General features: G+C 38.1%; 1 protein-coding gene and 1 non-coding gene across 2 annotated transcripts; both read left to right on the plus strand.

Moving 5' to 3' along the window:
• Nucleotides 1–262: 262 nt before the first annotated feature.
• Smp_128870 (nibrin-related) lies at nt 263–19,495 on the plus strand (the record flags this gene model as incomplete). Its single annotated transcript, XM_018793634.1, has 12 exons — nt 263–293; nt 360–463; nt 858–959; nt 993–1,118; nt 1,159–1,483; nt 5,547–5,691; nt 6,937–7,060; nt 8,454–8,616; nt 9,589–9,965; nt 16,693–16,803; nt 17,706–17,890; nt 19,441–19,495. 12 exons carry the CDS (start codon nt 263–265, stop codon nt 19,493–19,495), a joined length of 1,848 nt encoding a protein of 615 aa, XP_018648126.1.
• On the plus strand, nt 1,813–1,884 carry Smp_tRNA_00503_Pseudo_TTG.1.1. The gene has a single exon. It is a non-coding gene (tRNA).
• Nucleotides 19,496–19,904: the final 409 nt, after the last annotated feature.

The raw sequence follows: 19,904 nt of genomic DNA on the forward strand, positions 1-19,904 counted from the left end.
AAACTTTACATGAATTCCAGATGCAACTGCGAAGAATCACTTCGTTTAAACGATTACGTCAAAAGTATCCTCAGTAATTTTATTTCAATACACAGCTGAAATTCGGAGGCCTTAATATGAAGCTTTTTTTATGTAGACTAAGCAAGCTCAGAGAATTCTGATATAACTCCACATTTCAAGAGTCTCGTTTTGTCTTCAACACCCAATTTTGGACTCTTGTCTAAGCGAGATCTAATGACCGAGTGAATGAGCGCCACATACAATGTGGGAGTTACAGGAGTTTTCTGGGGAAGGTACTTTCATAAATATCTTGTTATAGATCTTAGTTCTCAATAGGACCTTCGTTATCAACCAACCAGGTGTTATTAAGTTTGGTGGTTCAGGATGTGACATTGACTTGCGGCCGGCTGTATGCGATGAGGTGGCTAAAATGTATGTTATCGATACTAATACTACTTGTGTGGTATGTTTGTTCTGTTTCTGTAAACAAAGTGAAACGGTTTACAGTTTAATCTGTCGGAAAATGTTCAGGGACAATCTTCAGTCAATGGCGTGTTGCTGTCAGAAGAAAACCAGCTTATGAGGTCAGGAGATATGGTACAATTTCCTTCTGTACCGAACAAGAAGTTTATGTATGCTATCAACTTATTAATTTTCAAAGATTAATCTATAAAGAGATAAATATACTCTTTTCTTCAATGGAGAGAAATACAAGAAAAAAATCTAAGGCAGTCGCTAACCTCATTCATGCAAAAGTTTTAAGCGATTGGTCGAACGAATGCAATATTCTTGTTATGCAGTCTCTGATTGTTACTTCAAAAGTGTGATCGTTTCTAGTATTGCCTTATTTTTGTCAGGTTATATGTGCATTGCTTAGCTGTATTCCTATTGTTACACCGGACTATTTGGAAGAAATCAAGAAAATCCAAGGCTACACATTCGCGACGAAACCTGATCCAGTAACTTATAATTCTTGACCTTTTAGCTTCTAGAAAGACTTTTTGCCGATTATAAAGGAGGATAAGCTGTCACAGAATGACGCCTCAAAGTTCCTCCCCAATGATTTGCGACGTCTTTTATTTAGTGGGAAGGTATTCTTTGTTCTAAATAAAGACAAGGTTAGTTGTGGATTTAAATATATATTGTCTTTTATTGTAGTACAATATTCTGTCGGATATAATTCGTTTGGGAAACGGAAGTTCACGTTTACTTGATTCTCCCGATGTTCTACTTACCTTAAGTTCAAACAATAAAGTGCATGTAACTGGACGTATTCCTGTAGATGACCTCCTTCGTGATATTTTATCGAAACCAGAGTCGTGCGTCGTTCATTTTCATCCCACATCTGTAACGGAATCATGGCAGCGAAAAGTATATTCTGTACTGCGTAGTCTACGACGCAGACCTATTCTAGAGTCAGAGCTGGGTTTCGCTGTTGTGTATTGCTCGACAAAGTTATATTGCAATCCAGATAAACGCTGCCGTAAGCAACTATCATCATCTCCCGTTTTTAAACGCGTAACTGTTCTTTCATGTTATCAAAAATTTCCGGCAATCCTTTTTTTATTTTATGGTAAAGTAACGTGTAGTCAGTTAAAGAGATAAACGGAGTGTTAAAGGTTCCATTCTGAGTACATGCCGTGTGTCATTGTTTGATTTGATAATTTTAAACAAATTGGTCATTTCACTTGGTATTGTTTGTTTAAGTCTTCCCATTCATGTTTAGGACTGCAATTGATCAGTCTCTTATTGGCATATGTGCATACTGTGCGTATTGCCTCGATATAGCCTTAATTCACAAGTATTGTAAGGACCCCGTGGCCGAGTGGATAACGCGGTGGCGTTTGAAGCGAACGGTATTGGGTTCGAGTCTCAGAGTGAACATCAACTCTGAGATGCAGGTACATCCAGCTGACGAGTCCCAAATAGGACGAAACGCGCGTCCTAGATTCCACTGTCCACCTTTGCTTAAAATTGGTCATTTGTTAGGTTGCTTATGAAGAAGCAATATTAGTTTTTTGTACAATCTTGTATGCAAGTTAGATTGTAATTCGCTTTGTACTACAGAGTCGTTCCATGATACCGTGATTCGTGACAACGAATATCTAAAGTGATCTGAAAGAATAAATAGTCCTGAAAGACTCTGGTCTGTAAGTTAAATCGGCAAAAGGAGTAAATACTGCTTTTAACAACCATGAAACGGATATTAGGAGTGTCGAAATGATTGAAAAAGGACTCTCTAGAATTAAATAGCTGGAATTTTTAATCTATCGTTAAATGTTCAGCAGATACGATGGCTTAGCTACTCATCCAATTCGGATCAATTATCCAAACGGATATCTAATCTGGTAGTATTAATACACAAATGTTACTCTACCCTTTCACACTTATCACCATCACTCATACTGCACATCGGTATATTTCGCAATTTTACCTAAACATGAGCGAAATAACGTTAATATGACCAAACTAGCTTTGACTGTACTAAATATTTTACTTTGACCCTCTGTGCTATATTAACTTGTATTCATTTAGTTACAGTTGCTTATTCATCCTTTGAAGAAGCGACTTGCAGCAAGTCGCGAAACCCCGGCCGTTGCTGCTATCTTTATGTGATGGTCGGGCTTGCTTGGCGTTATGAACCAATCGAGCTATATTGGCTGGGACAATCGTTCCCCAAGGTCCTACCATGCCAGACAGATCGGTTGAAGAGCAGTAAGACTAAAAGAAGGAAACACAAGGTCCGAAGGCGAAGTCATACTGCTGACTGTACAAAGGTGTGACGGCAGTAAGGTATTTCCTTCAGACAATCAGCATAACTGCGATACTGCGTCCCACAAGGAAGGGTGAGGTTAAAAAAGGTCGACCCCCAAAACACACACCTCACCTTATCCTACGAATTTCTGTCTTTCATGGCAAGGTCCCAACAAGTACGGAGCTAACACGAAAATTACTCACAAAAAAGGTCGTGTGTGACCGACTTCAAGTGGTTGTGCTTTGAGCATTCGTTTATTTCTGATAAGCACTAATTTTAAGCATAAGGAGAGACATCGTCTAACACGGCAACTCCCTGAACTAAACCAATGATGAACTCAAATAGACCATATTTCCGTCATTCATCGTTGAAAAGGCTCGATAGAAGACTGCCGATCGTTCCGGAATACATATTCAAACTCTGATCATGCTCTAATACGAGCATGCATTTGCTTGCGCCTCACTAGACACCGAAAAATCACATTAAGAAGACCCATTAGAATTGAACTGAGGGACGAGAAAGCCAAAAGTAAGTTCTAGGAACAACTGAGTTTACATTTAGGCAGTTCTGTAAACGAGGCTGACCCAGATGTTGATTAGAAAGATATATGAACAGGTGCGACAACTATTGCACTGATAGATTTTCGTAAACTTATACGATCAGGCTCCGAACGCAATGGAGAGCGAAAACAAATCAGATATAAGCTAAACAAAAGTCTCCGGAACGATCGTGATCAGTGGTGGGCAACGAAAGCAAGGGATAGAAAAGCCAGAGGCTGTACGTAAAATTAGACATCTTTGCGGACTAATAAAGGATAGTGGAATTAAAAAGTCTTGTGAGGCAATTTGGGAAAAAAGACGGCACTCTGCTCTCAGTTTAAAGGTTTAAAACGATAAGCGGAACACTAACAAGAGATTCAGCTACCCGCCATCTCCAAACAGCCAGAATGGAATATTGAAATAAATTCCTCAACACTGATTGAAGTTCAAAAGCTATAGCTAATCTGAAACGAGGAAGGGCAAAAGAATAAACTCCAGAGGTCTTTAGGGATGATGGTCCAGTTTTAGCGATTAGGTTGTCAAGTATTTTAGCTAAAATCTGGGAGTTGGACGTTATCCCATGTGACTGGTTGCAATCACTGATCGTACCTATATATAAGAAGGGGTCAAAGTCATCCTGTGATAACCATAGAGGGATTAGTTTGACTAACATAGCATCTAAAATATTAGCCTCAACAACTATAGGACTCCTAACAAATACTCGTGAACTTCAAACACGAGAAAATCAGGCTGCCTTCAGATTTGGTCATGGCTGCATCGACTACATATTCACCACCCGTCAGATCTTAGGAAACAGGCATGCTCATTCTTACTCGGCAATGGTAGATTTTCACTTTAAAGCAGCATTTGACTCTGTAGACTGAGAGGTTCTGTGTCAGTGAATGTCATTGAAAGGTGTACCTCAGAAGTACATAAACCCTGTGAAAACTCTTTACTCGAATACTACCAGTCGAGTGAGAGCTTATGGCGAACTGTCATCTGATTTTGAAATCTCAAGTGGTGTCCAGAAAGGCTGTCCACTATCTCCATTTTTGTTCAATTTCACTATAGACTTACTGCTGGGAATAACATTTTCGTCAACTGAATTTTTGGGAAGTGATCTCTTTTCAGGAGGTCCACTTATTGACTGATAACGCAGATGACATAGTCCTGCTTGATGAAGACGCTGATAAAATGCAGAGTCTTCTGTTAGTACTGAGCAACAACGCCAGGATGTTTGAGATGCATTCCTCCCCTCTAAATGTAAATTTTTGCTTCAGGACTGGCCTACGTCAATACCTGAACTAAGGATAGGGAGTGAAGTAGTCGAATGCGTGGACAACTCCACTTATCTTGGAAGTCTGATCAGTCCTAATGCGTTGGTGTCTGACGAAATATCTGCAAGGATTCAGAAAGCTCGTTTGCCTATGGTGAAGGTGAGACAGCCGTCTATCGATTAAGAGACGAGTATACTGCGCAGCAGTTGACTATGTTCTACTTTACGACTGCGAAACATGGCCATTAAGAGTAGAAGATGCTCGTAAGTCATTAGTATTTGACCATAGATGCCTTAGAAATATTGTTCGCATCTGCTGGGACCACCGAGCGAGTAATAGTGAGGTTATACACAGGGTATTAGGGAATGATGATAAATCAGTCGATAAGATTGTGAATCTTCATCGACTGAGATGGTTGGGCCACGTATAACGCATGCCCAACCACCGATTACCACGACGCACAATACTGACTAGTGTTGGAGATGTATGGAAGTTAGGGGTGGCAAAATCAAAACGTGGCATCAGTCAATAAATTCACTAACTTCTGGTCTGAGCCATGTTAGTGGATGCAGACTATTAGTTTGGGATCTGTGTGACCATCGTAACCAATGATTGGAGACTGTGGGTGACATGGCACAAAATCAATCACTATGGCGTAGGTGTACACACTCTTTGTCTTCCCTTAAACCGTGAGGTCAAAAATACTTTACACCTTTCTTTCTATGAATTAAATCTTTCTTCTTGTATTATATCCTTATGTGTGATTTTTTAAAAATATTACCATTGAAGTAACTACTTCTTTGAATATGGTGTTCATCTTGTTGTGCTAATAAGGTATGGAAACTTCGACTGATGCATATAAGTGTCTGATCCTACATTGTTGATAACTGACTGAAGTCGCCAACCATCAGACTTTCAATCTTCGCATTAGGATATTACTAATATCTCAATTATTTGTTGTTTTTTTTTGCTTAGCTGATGGATTATACCAAGAAATTGATATATCTGGTACATTCTCGGTGAATCCGTTTCAAATAGACTCGGAAGTTATCTCATCAGGATTTAGTCAATTATCCAATGCAGTGATTGGTGCAGAAATTCCAGACTCTGCTAATAGGAAGTCTGTCCCTACTGTTTCTTGCGGATTGTATAATTGTTTTGGTTCTTTTATTTAACTAATTATTCTTCCTAGGCAAATTCACAATGTAACATGAAAGAAAAACCCAAACTTTTAATCAGTTAGGTCTTCGACCATTTCTTTAATGAAATCTCCAGTTTGAACCAGAATTATTAGCTTCCTTTCTACTTGTTTGTAAGTAATACAGTGGTCGAATTTTTATATACCAAATTGTTTCCTCCGAAAGGCAATTAGAAAATTAAACATGTCTAGGAGTCTAAACAAGAAAATAATAAACGCGCTTTTCCTCCTGAAGACATGAGGCAACTATAATTTTAGTAATTTTTCAGAGGATATTTAAGGACAATCTTTGTTCCAACTTTAGATTGACTATTTGTCTTTTGACGAATTTTCTACCATTCTTTGTTTGATTTTCAGTCATTTGGGTTTGAGCGTCTGTCGTCATTCCGGTGAACTTAGTTAACAGCATTGGTTGTAAGTCGTCTACAAACTGGGGGTATAAACTCAGGTTATGGTTTGCATAAGATCTAGAGTTATTAGCCAGCAGACCAAGTCAAAATAGGCAGTGCAAAGTCTGAACTCGTTATCTGTTTGTTGGAATTTAAGTGTGTTAACCACTAAGGAACTACAACAGTGACTCTTTATCCTAAAGTAGTGTTTCGACCAACTCTGTCTTCCTACACTATATACTATAATTGATAGACTTGTAAATCCATACCCATGGAATTCAACTAACTTCATTTGTCAAAAATAATGTTCGCTTCTATCATAGAAGATAATGTTTCTGTCTGTTTCAGCTGTTGCATTGATCTACAGATAAAAATTACAAAAATCTTTTATTGCTTTTAACTATAATCGAGTTCAGTAATGGTTGCTCTTGAGTTTGCATACTTTAAGATCTGGTATTATTGGCTGATATAATCTTTAAACCCTGCTTCAGTTTGGGCACCTGGGCAGTATCTCAGCCCTCACACAAATCAAATGAGATTTGTGCGGCGCACATGTATCTGGTGCTTCCTTGTACCAATATTTATGTGTTTAAATAAATAAATAAAATAATGTATTTTCGGAGCATTCATCACCTAACACCTATGTTTTCTGCATTTTAAGCTGAAACAGGGTCTCTGCAGTTCTGTTTTATCTAAGTAATCAGATCTATGATTTTTGTTTTTTATTTGCGTATTTATTGTTTCATACCTAATATTTATGTGTACAATATTCTCTTAGCTTCTCATCTAAAATGAAGAATACCGAATCAGATTTTGGACTCAAATTGAGATCATATCAAAATACAAGATTGTGTGAACATGAATTTGGGTCTACTATATCAAAAATTGTTCCTGTGAAAACTGTAAGTGTGTTCTAATTTTGAATGTTCATCTGATATGGTGTCTAATTGATCTCTCACTATAACTGATTTTCCGGGTATAGTCTGTGTTTGAGCCAAACTGCCCATTTTAGGATATTTGATACTATCTGGCTGCCCAACCCAAATATAATTCCGGTGATTTTAAGTCTGACAATCTTTATAGCTGAGTTAAACAATGACTTTCCTAATTAGGCGAAACGTTTATTGCATTATGTGACATTGATTTCAACTTAACTATATATCATTTGCCATTGAAACAAATACTACACTTAAATTGTCTGTGAATAAGTCAGTATATCATAGTTATTCCACTGTTCGTGACCCATTGTAGTTGTATTGGATTTTCCATGGTGTGGCTGATTAATGAAATCGCACATTTTAACAGTGTTCATATTTACCTACTGATGATAACAAATGAATGCAAATTTATGCATGACAATCCAAAATTCTTTTGAAAAACATCTCAGCCAATTAGAACACTAAATTTTGACATCATTTCAAGATGGAAAAACAGACGATTATACTGTTTTTGCCTTGTTTAAGTGTAAAAGTTCCTTCTAGTTGTTTGTGTTTACATGAAAAGAGAATTGTTTGAAAAGGTCTCCCAAAAGTTTGTCTTCTTAGTTCCAGTTGATAGTTTTAAATTTCAGGATTTTTTTTATCACCGATCGTTTACACTCAAAATCCGCTAATAACTAAGTGATCAGTAGTTTGATAGTTAAGGAGTTCGACTTTGAACCACTAGGTCTCATGCTCGAGTTCTATTCCACCTACTTCAGTCTGGGTAACTAGGCTGTACCACTAATCCTCATACATAAGGTGTGACTTAAAGTCGAGTGTATCAATCTGTATTCTATGAGTTGCATTTTTATTTTTCTTTCAATTCGCTCTGAAACAACTCGTCAAAACTACTATCCTTCAATATTCTTGTAAATAAGCAGTTCCTGTAAGTTTTGCGACCGAATTGCAAATAATTCTAATATTTAAGTTACTGTGTATGTAGAAATTGACTTCATTCAACCGACTTATTATTTACTATCCTTTCCAGTATATTTTAAATTGAACCAACGTTTTAAAGTAAGAAAAGTTGACTCCTTTCAGACACTTTTCATTCGATTAGTCAATTTATAATTAATGAACCCCCACCAATATATTTACAATACTCCATATAATCTATCACTTTCAAAAATTGGCTTACTAGCGGTATTATTATTATTACTTTATTACTACTATGGTTATCTGGAATAAACCTAAAACTTAACGATTAGGTTGTCTATATATACATAAATTTTGTGATATGTTATGTCTTCACCTTTTGTCTTGAGTGAAGATCTGGATCTCTAGTTAAGTTCTAATTGCTTGTTTTTCTTAATAGCCTGAGCGTATGACTGTGGGAAACGTCTTAGTACATGACTCAGAGCCTTTAGTAAGTCAAAGGGTTGTTGATTCGCCTCAAACTACACCTTTTGATGTGGAAAATCAAGAGCCTTGTAAAGTGGAAACAATTTTGATGAACAGTATCTCTACATTAACCTTTGGTAATTGATTTTTTCAATAATTTTGTTTGAATTTAGATTTAAGAATTTGGTTTATAACCCATATTAGACAGAATAAGCTCTTATAATTCCTTTGCATTTGATTAACTGACTGATTTTTCACAAAGTTTTTCCACCTTTACTATAAATGAGGTCTTTTATTTCATCTGTTGTTCATTTCGTAAACACTTATTTTAGACTGAGAAACCTAACTATGATCTATTGTTATAAGTTGCTTTGATATATTTATGTTCTATTGTCTGAGGAAAATTATTTTTAGATACAGTTATTCAAAAATAACGTAGAACTTGACATAAAGCTGTGACATCCCATCTCGCCACATTCAGGAAGAAATTCACTAGATGAAGTACTAGCGAGTCAAAAACACAATATTAACGGCAATAAAAAGTGGAGGTAGAAAATATAAGTTAACTGAATCATAATGCAATAATAATAGTTTTAAAATAATATTAAGATTACTATTTAGATAAGGATAATGAATGAGCACATCTGCGTGACTTCGACTACTTTCGACAGCCTTCATTTGAATTCTCTTAAACTCTAGAAGAAAGTTTCATTTCTTAAGACAACTCATCCCCGGTTAATTACCCAGTAGATTGCTACTTTATCTTAGTCTAGTCTCTTTATTCGAATTCCAGAATACTTCGCCAAGCAAAATTGCATATTGGAGGATGTGGTAGCTCTGCTCTGATTTCCAATCCACCTTAGTCAATAAAATTGCAAAGTCTCGTCAACTGACATACTATTTTTATCTAGTGTTTTACTCCAAACTTCAGCACCGAACGAGTAATTCAAAAAAACTTTCAACGCTCATGGGGGCTCTGACACATCCATCTTTCATTAGTTTAAACTGTTTTACGAATAACTTCGTCTTCTATTTTTGCCTGTTCATAACCACTTTTTTTCTATTCTCATACTTTAACTTACATGTCGTTCCCGTTGTATTTTCCATAGAACCGTCATTAATTCACCAACCTTTAGCATGTACTGATAAGAATGAATTGCTAAACACATTAAACAATATGCCTTCACTTCTTCAAACAACAATAAAGCAAGGTGCATTGCTAGAGCCTAACATCAACAATAAGAGGAATGCAACTCAGTTATTTCCACCATTGTCTACCAAAAGTTTCGAGAGTATCAGACCGAAAATCCCAAAGAATGGATCATTATTGAAAAATGATTCAAATTCATCTGTTGTAATTGGATCTAATTCATGTAGCCTCGATTTGAATAATGGTCATTCATTTTCATCAAATAGTGAAAATTGTCGATCAGGAAGTTGGCTCCGAAAATATCCAACTGATAACGGTGCTAATATTATTGATACAGTGAGTTTTATTACCCTCTATGGATTAATATTTTCAGTATAACACGACCCGGAGTACAAGAACTAATTTTGTCAGTAAGAATGTTGACCACAATATAATAGTCCTTTGATTAAAGTCACTAATATCAGAGGTTGTACAAAAGAGGACCCACAAATGGAAAGTCTTTAAAGTGATATTGTAAGAGCTAAGTGAACGGGATGATTTAATTTGTTTATTCTGGTTAGTGTTTTTTTAGCAAGGTTGTTTCAACAGGATATAGTTACTGTCCCTATGCCCAACCTTCCTCTTTACCCGGGTTGGGACCGGCAATAATCCTAGAAAAGCTACAGGTGGAGTGGAAAAGCAACAGGACCTGATAATATACCAGCTGTAGCAATGAAGTCAGATATAGGAGCAACTTCAAACATGCTTCACGTCACATTCAGGAAGATTTTAGAGAAAGGACAAGTGCCGACAGACTTGAAAGAAGGATCTCCCATTACAATACCAAAGAAAGGAGATCTGAGCAAGTGTGAGAACTACAGAGGCATCACACTACTATCGGTGCCGGGAAAAGTTTTCGACAGTGTTGCTGAACCGGATGAAAAATTCAGTCGATGCCCAACTTTGAGATCAACAGGTCGGATTCCGTAAGGATCGGTCGTACATAAACCAAACTGCGACACTACGGATCATCGTTGAACAATCAATTGAGTTGAATTCGTCACCTTAAATCAACTTCTTTGACTATGAGAAGGCGTTTGACAGAATGAATAGAAGAAGCTTATGGGACCTTCTTCAACATTATGGTGTACCTGAGAAGATTTTCAAACTCATACGAAATTCATACGATGGACTACAGTGCGAAGTCGTGCATGAAGGACAGCTGACAGACGCATGCCAAATAAAAGACCGGAATCAGACAAGGCTGCTTACTCCCCTTTTCTTTTTCTTCTGGTGGTTGATTTGATTATGAATACCTTCACATCTGAGTGGATGCACGGAATACACTGGATAGCTTGGATGCAACTAGATGGTTTGGACTTCTCCGATGACCTAGCTCTTCCATCCTATCGTCAAAAATGTGCAGGTATTTATAATCAATTGTCTACGAAAGATGCTGAATGTCCGTTGGCCGGATATCATCAGCAACAGGCTGCTGTGGAAGAGCACTAGCCAGCTTCGATCTGAAGAGGAATACCAAAGAAGAAAGTGCGCCGAGAATTGGAAGCAGACATGAATAGGATGAGTAGCAACTAGAAAGTATTGCCTAGGACAGATTTGGATGAGGAATACTGGTGGTCAGTCTATGCTCCTCCACGAGGAGTAGCATGCGTAACTGAGTAAGTTTCAGTGGTTGCACTAACAAGTTGTCGCTCAAATCTGTTTTTGGGAATAAATTAGTTATGAGGCAATTATGTAATGCACCAAAGAGGAAATTAGGAAAAGACACTGGAAGTGGATAGGACATACATTGTGAAAATCATCAAACTGCTTCACGAAGCAGGCGCTAACTCGGAATCATTAAGGGAAACAGAGAAGAGGAAAACCAAAAAACAAAGTGCGCCGAGGACATTGTTGAATGGAGAATGCTAGTTGTTAGCCCACACTCCTCCACAAAGTATATGTGTAAGGGAAAGGGCTATGTTATATATTTCTGTTCCTAGGGCTAAACATGCTGAGTGTTTATAGAATAGTCATCCTACGGATCCCGACCGTTGCTGCTACCTTGACGTGGTGGTCGGGCTTGCCTATCGTGATGATCCAATCGAGCTATGCTGGCTGGAACAATCGTTCCTCAAGGTCCTACCATGCCAGACAGGTCGGTTGAAGAGCGGTGAGACTAAAAGCAGCAATCCCAAGGTCCGAAGGCGAAGTCATACTGCTGACTGTACAGAGGTGTGAAAGCAGTAAGGTGTTTCCTTCAGACAACCAGCATGACAGCGGTGCTGCCTTCCCACAAGGAGGGATGGGGTTAGAAAAGGTCGACCCTAAAAATGCACACCTCGCCTTATCCCACGGATTTCCGTCTCCGGCGGTAAGGACTTTTGAAGAACGGAGCTAACACGTCAAAAATCCCCCACAAAAAGGCCGTGCGTGACCGGCCTCAAGCAGTTGTCCCTTGGGCACTGCGGTCACGCCCCCAGGTCGTTAAGACCAACACTAATCCAACGTCTTTTTCAGGTCCCTCGAGAAATACCCTTCCACGGTGTGGGCAGCCGGGAAGTGATACTAGCCCTCATACCCGTAACTGCACACGAGACCAAGTTGGTCACTTTCAAATCCTTTCTACACCTCCTAATAACTCTCTTATCTCCACGACTAACCCTTCCCACGTCCTTTTATCACCTCGCACCGCTAGGGCAAACGATTCGAGTACACAGAACGTTATTCCTGGTCTCCTGAAACCACGCTCCAAACTACATGTAGGAACTTTTAATGTCCGAACATTGTGCCAAATAGGACAACAGGCTTCCTTAGCTAGGACTCTAGAATCTTACACCATCGATGTATGCTGCGTCTCCGAAACGCGCATACAAGATCCGAGTAGTGTCATTCATTTGACCGCACCTAATCAAAATAAAGATTCATCTCGATACACGCTTCGTATATCTGGAAGCCCTGATGCTGCTTCCCGTGGCCTCGCTGGAGTAGGTATAGCATTAAGTCCTAGGGCAGAACTAGCTCTTTTAGACTGGATCCCAGTAGACAGTCGTCTATGCGCTGTCCGACTAAACGGTTCAGTAAAGACCCGGAAAGATAGGGAAACTCGTCGTTGCCTCTTCGTCGTCTCTGCCTACTCTCCCACTGACTGCAGCTCAGACGATATAAAAGATGAGTTCTACAGGAAACTTTCTGACCTTCTCCGAAAAGCTAGGCGTTCTGATGTAGTAATAATAGCAGGTGACTTTAATGCTCAAGTAGGTAAACTAAGTGAAAGGGAAAGACACCTGGGTGGATCTTATGGTGTCATGGCGAAAAGAACAGATAATGGCGACCGTCTGTTGCAGCTATGCTCAGATAACCGCCTATTTCTTGCAAATACTAACTTTAAGCATAAGGAAAAACATCTTTTGACATGGCGACCCCCGAATTCGTCACAACATTGGACCCAATTAGATCACATCGCTATCAGCCACCGATGGAGGGGCTCGATAGAAGACTGTCGCTCATTCTGGGGCACATGTTTAGATTCAGATCATGCTCTAGTGCGAGCACGTATCTGTCTGCGTCTTACTGGTCGTAGGAAAGACACTGCAGGGAAGCCTCTAAGGGTTCTACTTAATGATAGGCAAGCTAAGAATATATTTCAGGAACTACTAGAAAAACAGTTAGGCAGCCATGTAAGTTGTGTCCACCCCGAAGCAGCGTGGAATGACATCCGAAAAGCTGTGGAAACAGCAGTGATATCCGCTAGTAAGGTAAACCATAACGTTAGGGAGAAACAATGGATCTCGGCAGCATCTACCGCACTGATAGATGCTCGTAAACTCATCCCACCTGGCTCTGAACATAACGAAGAGCGGAGTCAACTTAAGCGCAGGCTTATAAGAAGCCTACGTAATGATCGTGAACAGTGGTGGGTAGCGAAAGCAAGAGAGATGGAAAAGGCAGCGGCAATAGGTAACAGTAGGCAGCTATTCAGACTCGTTAAAGAAACCGGTATTAGGAACCCGAATATCAGTGAAACCATCTCAGATAAAGATGGGCATATTATTCATTCTCAATCCAGGAGATTGGATCGATGGGCAGAACACTTTAGGGATCAGTTCAACTGGCCTTCAGCCACACTTCAATTACCCACGATCCCCAGTCGTCCTGAATGGCAAATTGATGTAAGTCCTCCAACCCTCTGCGAGGTTGAAAAAGCTATAGGAAATCTGAAGCGAGGGAGAGCAGCAGGCCCTGACAGGTTGACCCCTGAGATTTTTAAGGATGGTGGTCCAGTACTAGCAGTGAGATTGACTGAGGTCTTAGGTAGAATCTGGGAACTGGACGTAATTCCATCTGACTGGTCCCAATCACTGATTGTGCCAGTCTATAAGAAAGGACAAAAGTCCTCCTGTGACAATCACAGAGGGATCAGTTTGACTAATATAGTGTCTAAAATATTAGCTTCAATAATACTAGGTCGCCTAACCAAAGCTCGTGAAGAGCAGACTAGAGAAAACCAGGCTGGTTTTCGACCTGGACGTGGTTGTATAGACCAGATATTCACCCTACGTCAGGTCCTAGAACATAGACATACATTCAGACGTCCCACATTAGTAGTATTTCTTGACCTTAAGGCGGCATTTGACTCAGTTGATCGTGAGGTTCTATGGCAGTGTTTGTCACTGAAAGGAGTACCAAAGAAGTACATTAACCTCATAAAGGCTCTCTACTCGAACACAACTGGTCGAGTTAGAGCCTATGGCGAACTGTCATCAGAACTGATTACCTCAAGTGGCGTTCGTCAGGGCTGTCCACTCTCCCCATTCTTGTTTAACTTTGTCATTGACATACTTTTAGAGATAGCACTTTCATCAGCTAAACCTCCAGGAGTTGAACTTTTACCGGGAGGCTCACTTGTTGACTTAGAATACGCCGACGACATAGTTTTACTCGGTGAAGACGCTGACAACATGCAGAGTCTTCTGACCACTATAAGCAACTATGCAGGCATGTTCGGAATGCGATTCTCTCCCTCGAAGTGCAAAATGTTACTTCAGGATTGGGTTGCAGCGACACCTGAACTAATGATAGGGAGTGAAGTAGTTGAGCGTGTAGACCACTTCACTTATCTTGGGAGTCTCATCAGCCCTTGTGGTCTGGTATGTGACGAAATCTCAGCACGGATACAGAAGGCTCGTCTAGCTTTCGCCAACTTGCGTCATTTATGGCGTAGGCGAGATATCCGTCTAGCAACCAAAGGACGTGTTTACTGTGCAGCAGTTCGCTCCGTCCTACTTTATGGCAGTGGAACATGGCCAATAAGAGTAGAGGATATTCGTAGGCTACTAGTGTTCGATCATAGGTGTCTTCGAAGCATTGCTCGTATATCGTGGGACCACCGAGTAAGTAATGCAGTTGTTAGGAAACGAGTACTAGGTAGGGATGGCAAATCGATTAATGAAGTAGTGAAACTTCATCAGTTGAGATGGCTGGGACATGTGTTACGTATGCCCGACCACCGACTGCCCCGACGTGCAATGTTTCATGGTGTAGGAGTAGGTTGGAAGAAAGCTAGGGGTGGCCAGACCAAAACGTGGCACAAATCTATGAAGTCACTGACAAGTGGACTGGGCCATGTTGGTAGGTGTAGACTACCTGGTTGGGATTCGCGAGATGACAGCAACCTATGGTTAGAGACCTTGAATGACATGGCTCAAAATCGCTTGCAATGGCGAAGGTGCATCCACTCTTTGTGTTCTACCAAATTCTAATCTTCTGAATTCCTCATGTCTTTATCTTTTTCTCTTTCCAAATTTATTTCACTGTACTATACTCCTTCAATAATTTCTTCAAACCCTAATCTTTTGGATTTCTGATTATACTCCTACTACTTCTACCATTATGGGATTTTAATCGACAACTGCATCTCTGTGCTAATGTGGTATGGCAACTCGAACTGATGTACGTACGTACGAAGTTCTACGTTGTGACTGACTGACTGACTGACGGATCATTTGTGGCTTTCTTGCAGATCGTAGTGAAGAAGTTTATACATCTAAGCAACTCAGATTGCCAGCTTACAAATCACCGAGATTGTTTGTACTAAATCTGTGTGTGTTATATACTATCTACTGGGTAAGTTTTCGACAGCAAACTTTTCTGCAGTCACACCGAATTAACTAGACAACTCGGACATCTCGTATGTTATACTTCTAAGCTTTAGTTTTTAAAGTGTAAGGATTTTCTGTAACTAGAAGTATATGTCTCTGCCACTGGGCACCTGGGTTGTATCACAGCCCTCACATAAATCAAGTGACTTGTGCGGCGCATATATATTCGGTACCCCTTTGTACCAATATTTGTGTTGAAATAAATAAATAAGTCCCTGTTTCTTATTATTTTGAGGTTTTGTAGTTACATATCTAGTGATAGCTAGTTTCTCTTTAAATCATTTCACTCACTGGACTTAAAAGATGTACATTCCTCAACCATGTTGGCTAGTTGAATTCACCGTCGTTGGCAAACCATTATTTTTATTATAAAGCAGTCAACGGAATTATTTAATTAACAATAATGATTACGTAAATTAAATTGTCGATTCACTGTTGAGATTTCCATCTAAGGTTGAAAGGAATACTAATTTTGCAATTTATCAAAATATACCAAAGTAATATAAAATTACTGTGCTTGAATTTACTTCCATATAACAGATGTTTGGTGATTAGTTTCCTACATTGTTCAGCTGTTTCATTGAAAGAATGATTAATTCTGAAGAACTAAACAGATGGATAAGACTATTAAGTTAGTTTCTTCAGTATTTTTTCCCGAAAACACTAGACAGAGAATTAAATAACCGTAGTAATTAATAGTGTATAGTATGGAGGACAGAAATAACATATTAAAACATTAATTTAAGGACTTGTGGTTTGTTCTTTACAACTAATCTATGAAATCTTATTACACTCAAGTGTTTTATTCCGAGATAATAGGTTATTTGTTCCAATCTGTTTGTCTTCTCAAATTTAAATGTTCTGTCGTAAATCAAAAAGCTGAAACTTGTTTTCTCCAAATGTTTATGTGTATTTCTAATTAGTTAAATCATACAAACTTGGCAATTATTGCCCCTATAACTATCCCACAGAAAGCTCCACAACTCAACACTGACGAACAGATAGATAAGGTCAACTTTAAAAACTTCATTAAAGTAAGTAATTATTGTTGCTATTTTAACATTATCAACACATATATATGCACCAGTCTATATATGGAGTTTGAGGATGTATGCTATTTTCACGTTTTGTAATTGAACGATATGATTTTGTCAGTTCCAGTTATAAGGAGTTTAACATTATGTTGGCATTACGGCTCACGAGATATATTTCATTAAAAGCTAGTCGATTCTTAATAAATAACGTGGATGATTATGGTAGTTTATCTAGTTGTTTACTCTATCACGATGTATCTATAGCTATCGCAAAGCACTTTTCTCTGGTATTTGACTGGTTACAATTATTTGCAAAGTTAATGTAAAATGCGTTTGATGAATAAATCATTTGTCCAATTTACTACTAAATTCTGCGCCTTGTTGAACCGTACATCAACAAATATGAGCCAGGAGATGTATCTGTTCAACAACCAGATAAATACTTTATAAAAAAGTTTATCATGCATGTTGTAATCATGAACGAGATTTGTGCACCGACGTAATGACCAGGGTATGAAAAAGGTTTAAAAATCCTATTCGGAATGACTGCGAGAGTGGTCGTTTATGCTACAAACCTATCTCTTAATCTACTCAAGTACAGAAAAATATATCATAATGAGCCTAACGTTTTGGAAAACAACCTTCAAAACCATAAAAAAACCTCTCACCAATGATATACGATCTTACAAATTATCGTGAATTCATCTTTTGTTCATTAGATACCCATACTCCAGTCCTTCGGTTAGTTGATGTTTTACTTAGTCTCGTAAATGAAACCTTTAAATAAATTTGCAAATTTAATCGCTTTGTAAATTTACTGTGACCATGTGCTACGCCTTTCACTTGTCTGTCCTATTTCTTCTTTGTATTGTTTCCTAAATGGAAATATTATGTCATTCTAGATCTGGCCACCCTATCTTCTTCGGAATACATTCATAAACCCTCATGTTCCCAGTTCGTGCCTGTCAAAACCTATTCCTCTAGCTTCTTATCAACAAACACTGGAAAAATGTGACAGTCACAAAAGTCTTGTAAAGTCAAAACAGCCATCAGATAATGAGCAGGAACGAATTAACAAACTTTTCGAGTGAGTAGGATAATCTGTTTTTTTCAGTACACTTTAAATGTTCTGATGCATTCATTCCTTGCCAAATCCGATAAGCATAAAGTTTCGATGGTCTTACTTGACTATAATGATACCGTAAAACTAAAAAAAGATTTATCACATTCCGGATATATGTAATTTTTAGGCTTTACTTAAATCGTGAATTTATTTTGAAATACTGCATTTACATATACTTATAAAAGATTCAGGAATATCTAGTTTAATTTACTTATATGAAACCCTTACCAACGCAAAATCTTACATGTAAGTAAATAATTTTTTACTTATATATTAATTAAGTAGTGTTTGTATACACCTTGTTGTTTAAGAATCCGGCCGTTTGTAAATTTTACTGGTTCCCAAACTGTAGTGTGTTTGATGTAATTTTCGAATTCGTAAGTTTATAAAGGGGCTTGTGAGATCTGTATCGTATTCATTTCAAATAAACGGTCGTTTTGATGTCGTAGTTGATTATTTAATCAGATACTTTTATATCGTGGTAGTTTGACTTTTCTAGTACTGTAACCGCAATCGAGACCGTGAATTTCAAATACAGAGTATTAGAAAATGAGCTCTGCTGTAAATCTTCGCAAAGTATAGAATAATTTTTTGTCTTTAACATTTGGTCGGAAGTCGTTTACGATGGTACAGCTGCATCCTTATTTGTGTGGTTGGTTCTTAAGAGAAATCTCAAACTCTTTATTTATTTATCTTTACTCAGTGAGCTGTTTACATTTGTTGTGACTAAAAGTCAATCTTATTCTAACTGTTGAACTTGTCTTAAACTACTAGTGTTATACAACTCGAGGATTATAAGTACTGTATGAGATATTTCGACATTGTACGTAATCATATAGAATATGCATGGGAAAAGAGAAATCGTTTGTTTTTAATTAGAACTTCAACATCTTTTATTCCAATATACTGTAATATATGCATACATGAAAAGACGTTAAATTGGTAAGAGCATTTTTTTATTTAATTTAATAACTCAAACAATATTGATCTGATATAGCAGATGGGGATGAGTAATACTTAAAAATACCATCACCGATACCATACACTCCATTTTCATCACCAATCTCTAAGTATTCTTATCAATAGCTAGATACTTGTTTCATTAATTCAATTTGAAATGGTTTGGATCGTCCAGGTAATTTTTTGACTGAGATTTGATTATTCATTGTTGGCATATGGACATATAGTGCGGATTAATCCGATATAGCAATTATGACAAGTTGATATAGAAGCAAACGGTACTGGGTTCGAGTCGCAGAGTGAACATCAACTCTGGGGTGCAGGTACACCCAGCTAACGAACCCCGAGTAGGGTGAAATGGACATCGTGGATCCCAATGCTAGGGCCATTCCATCTATTATATATCAACTCTATTGATATCACATAACTAAACAACACAAAGAGTTTTATTGAAGCATAGCATATCCACTACCTTTGAATTTTCAGATAGACTAATAATCGTACTGCAGATGTGTAAATTGTTTACTGAATTTTTGTATTTCTGACTATTTCAGAGAATCCTGTAAAGCTCCGTCACTCAGGAAGTTTGGGAAACTCACGACTTTTTAATTTGTATAATATTTTCTTCGTTTTGGCAACATAAGCACATTGTAATCCTCAAAATAATAATTTTCCCCTTAGTTTGTTTTAGCTAAATAAAGACGTCTTCAGAAATCTCAGGTGTATTGTTTGTATGTGATCAAAGATCATTGTACTGTCACTATTGTGTTCAAAATGGGGTAGTATGGTTCACTCTAAGACTCATTTATTCGCTTTTAAGTACTCTTTTATGAATCAGTTCGTACGGCGTTATCGTATTTATTTTTATTTATTTATATGAACACATATACATAGATACAAGGGGGCGCTAAATGTTATGTCCAAGCGACCGAAATCAACGTTTTAAGATAGTGACACAAATTGCATTGTGGTTGCTGTGTCCAAACACGCGATACCAGACCTCTGCATTACTAACATG

This window comes from Schistosoma mansoni, chromosome 1 (genome assembly GCF_000237925.1).
Source record: "Schistosoma mansoni strain Puerto Rico chromosome 1, complete genome".
Taxonomy (NCBI): Eukaryota; Metazoa; Platyhelminthes; class Trematoda; order Strigeidida; family Schistosomatidae; genus Schistosoma; species Schistosoma mansoni.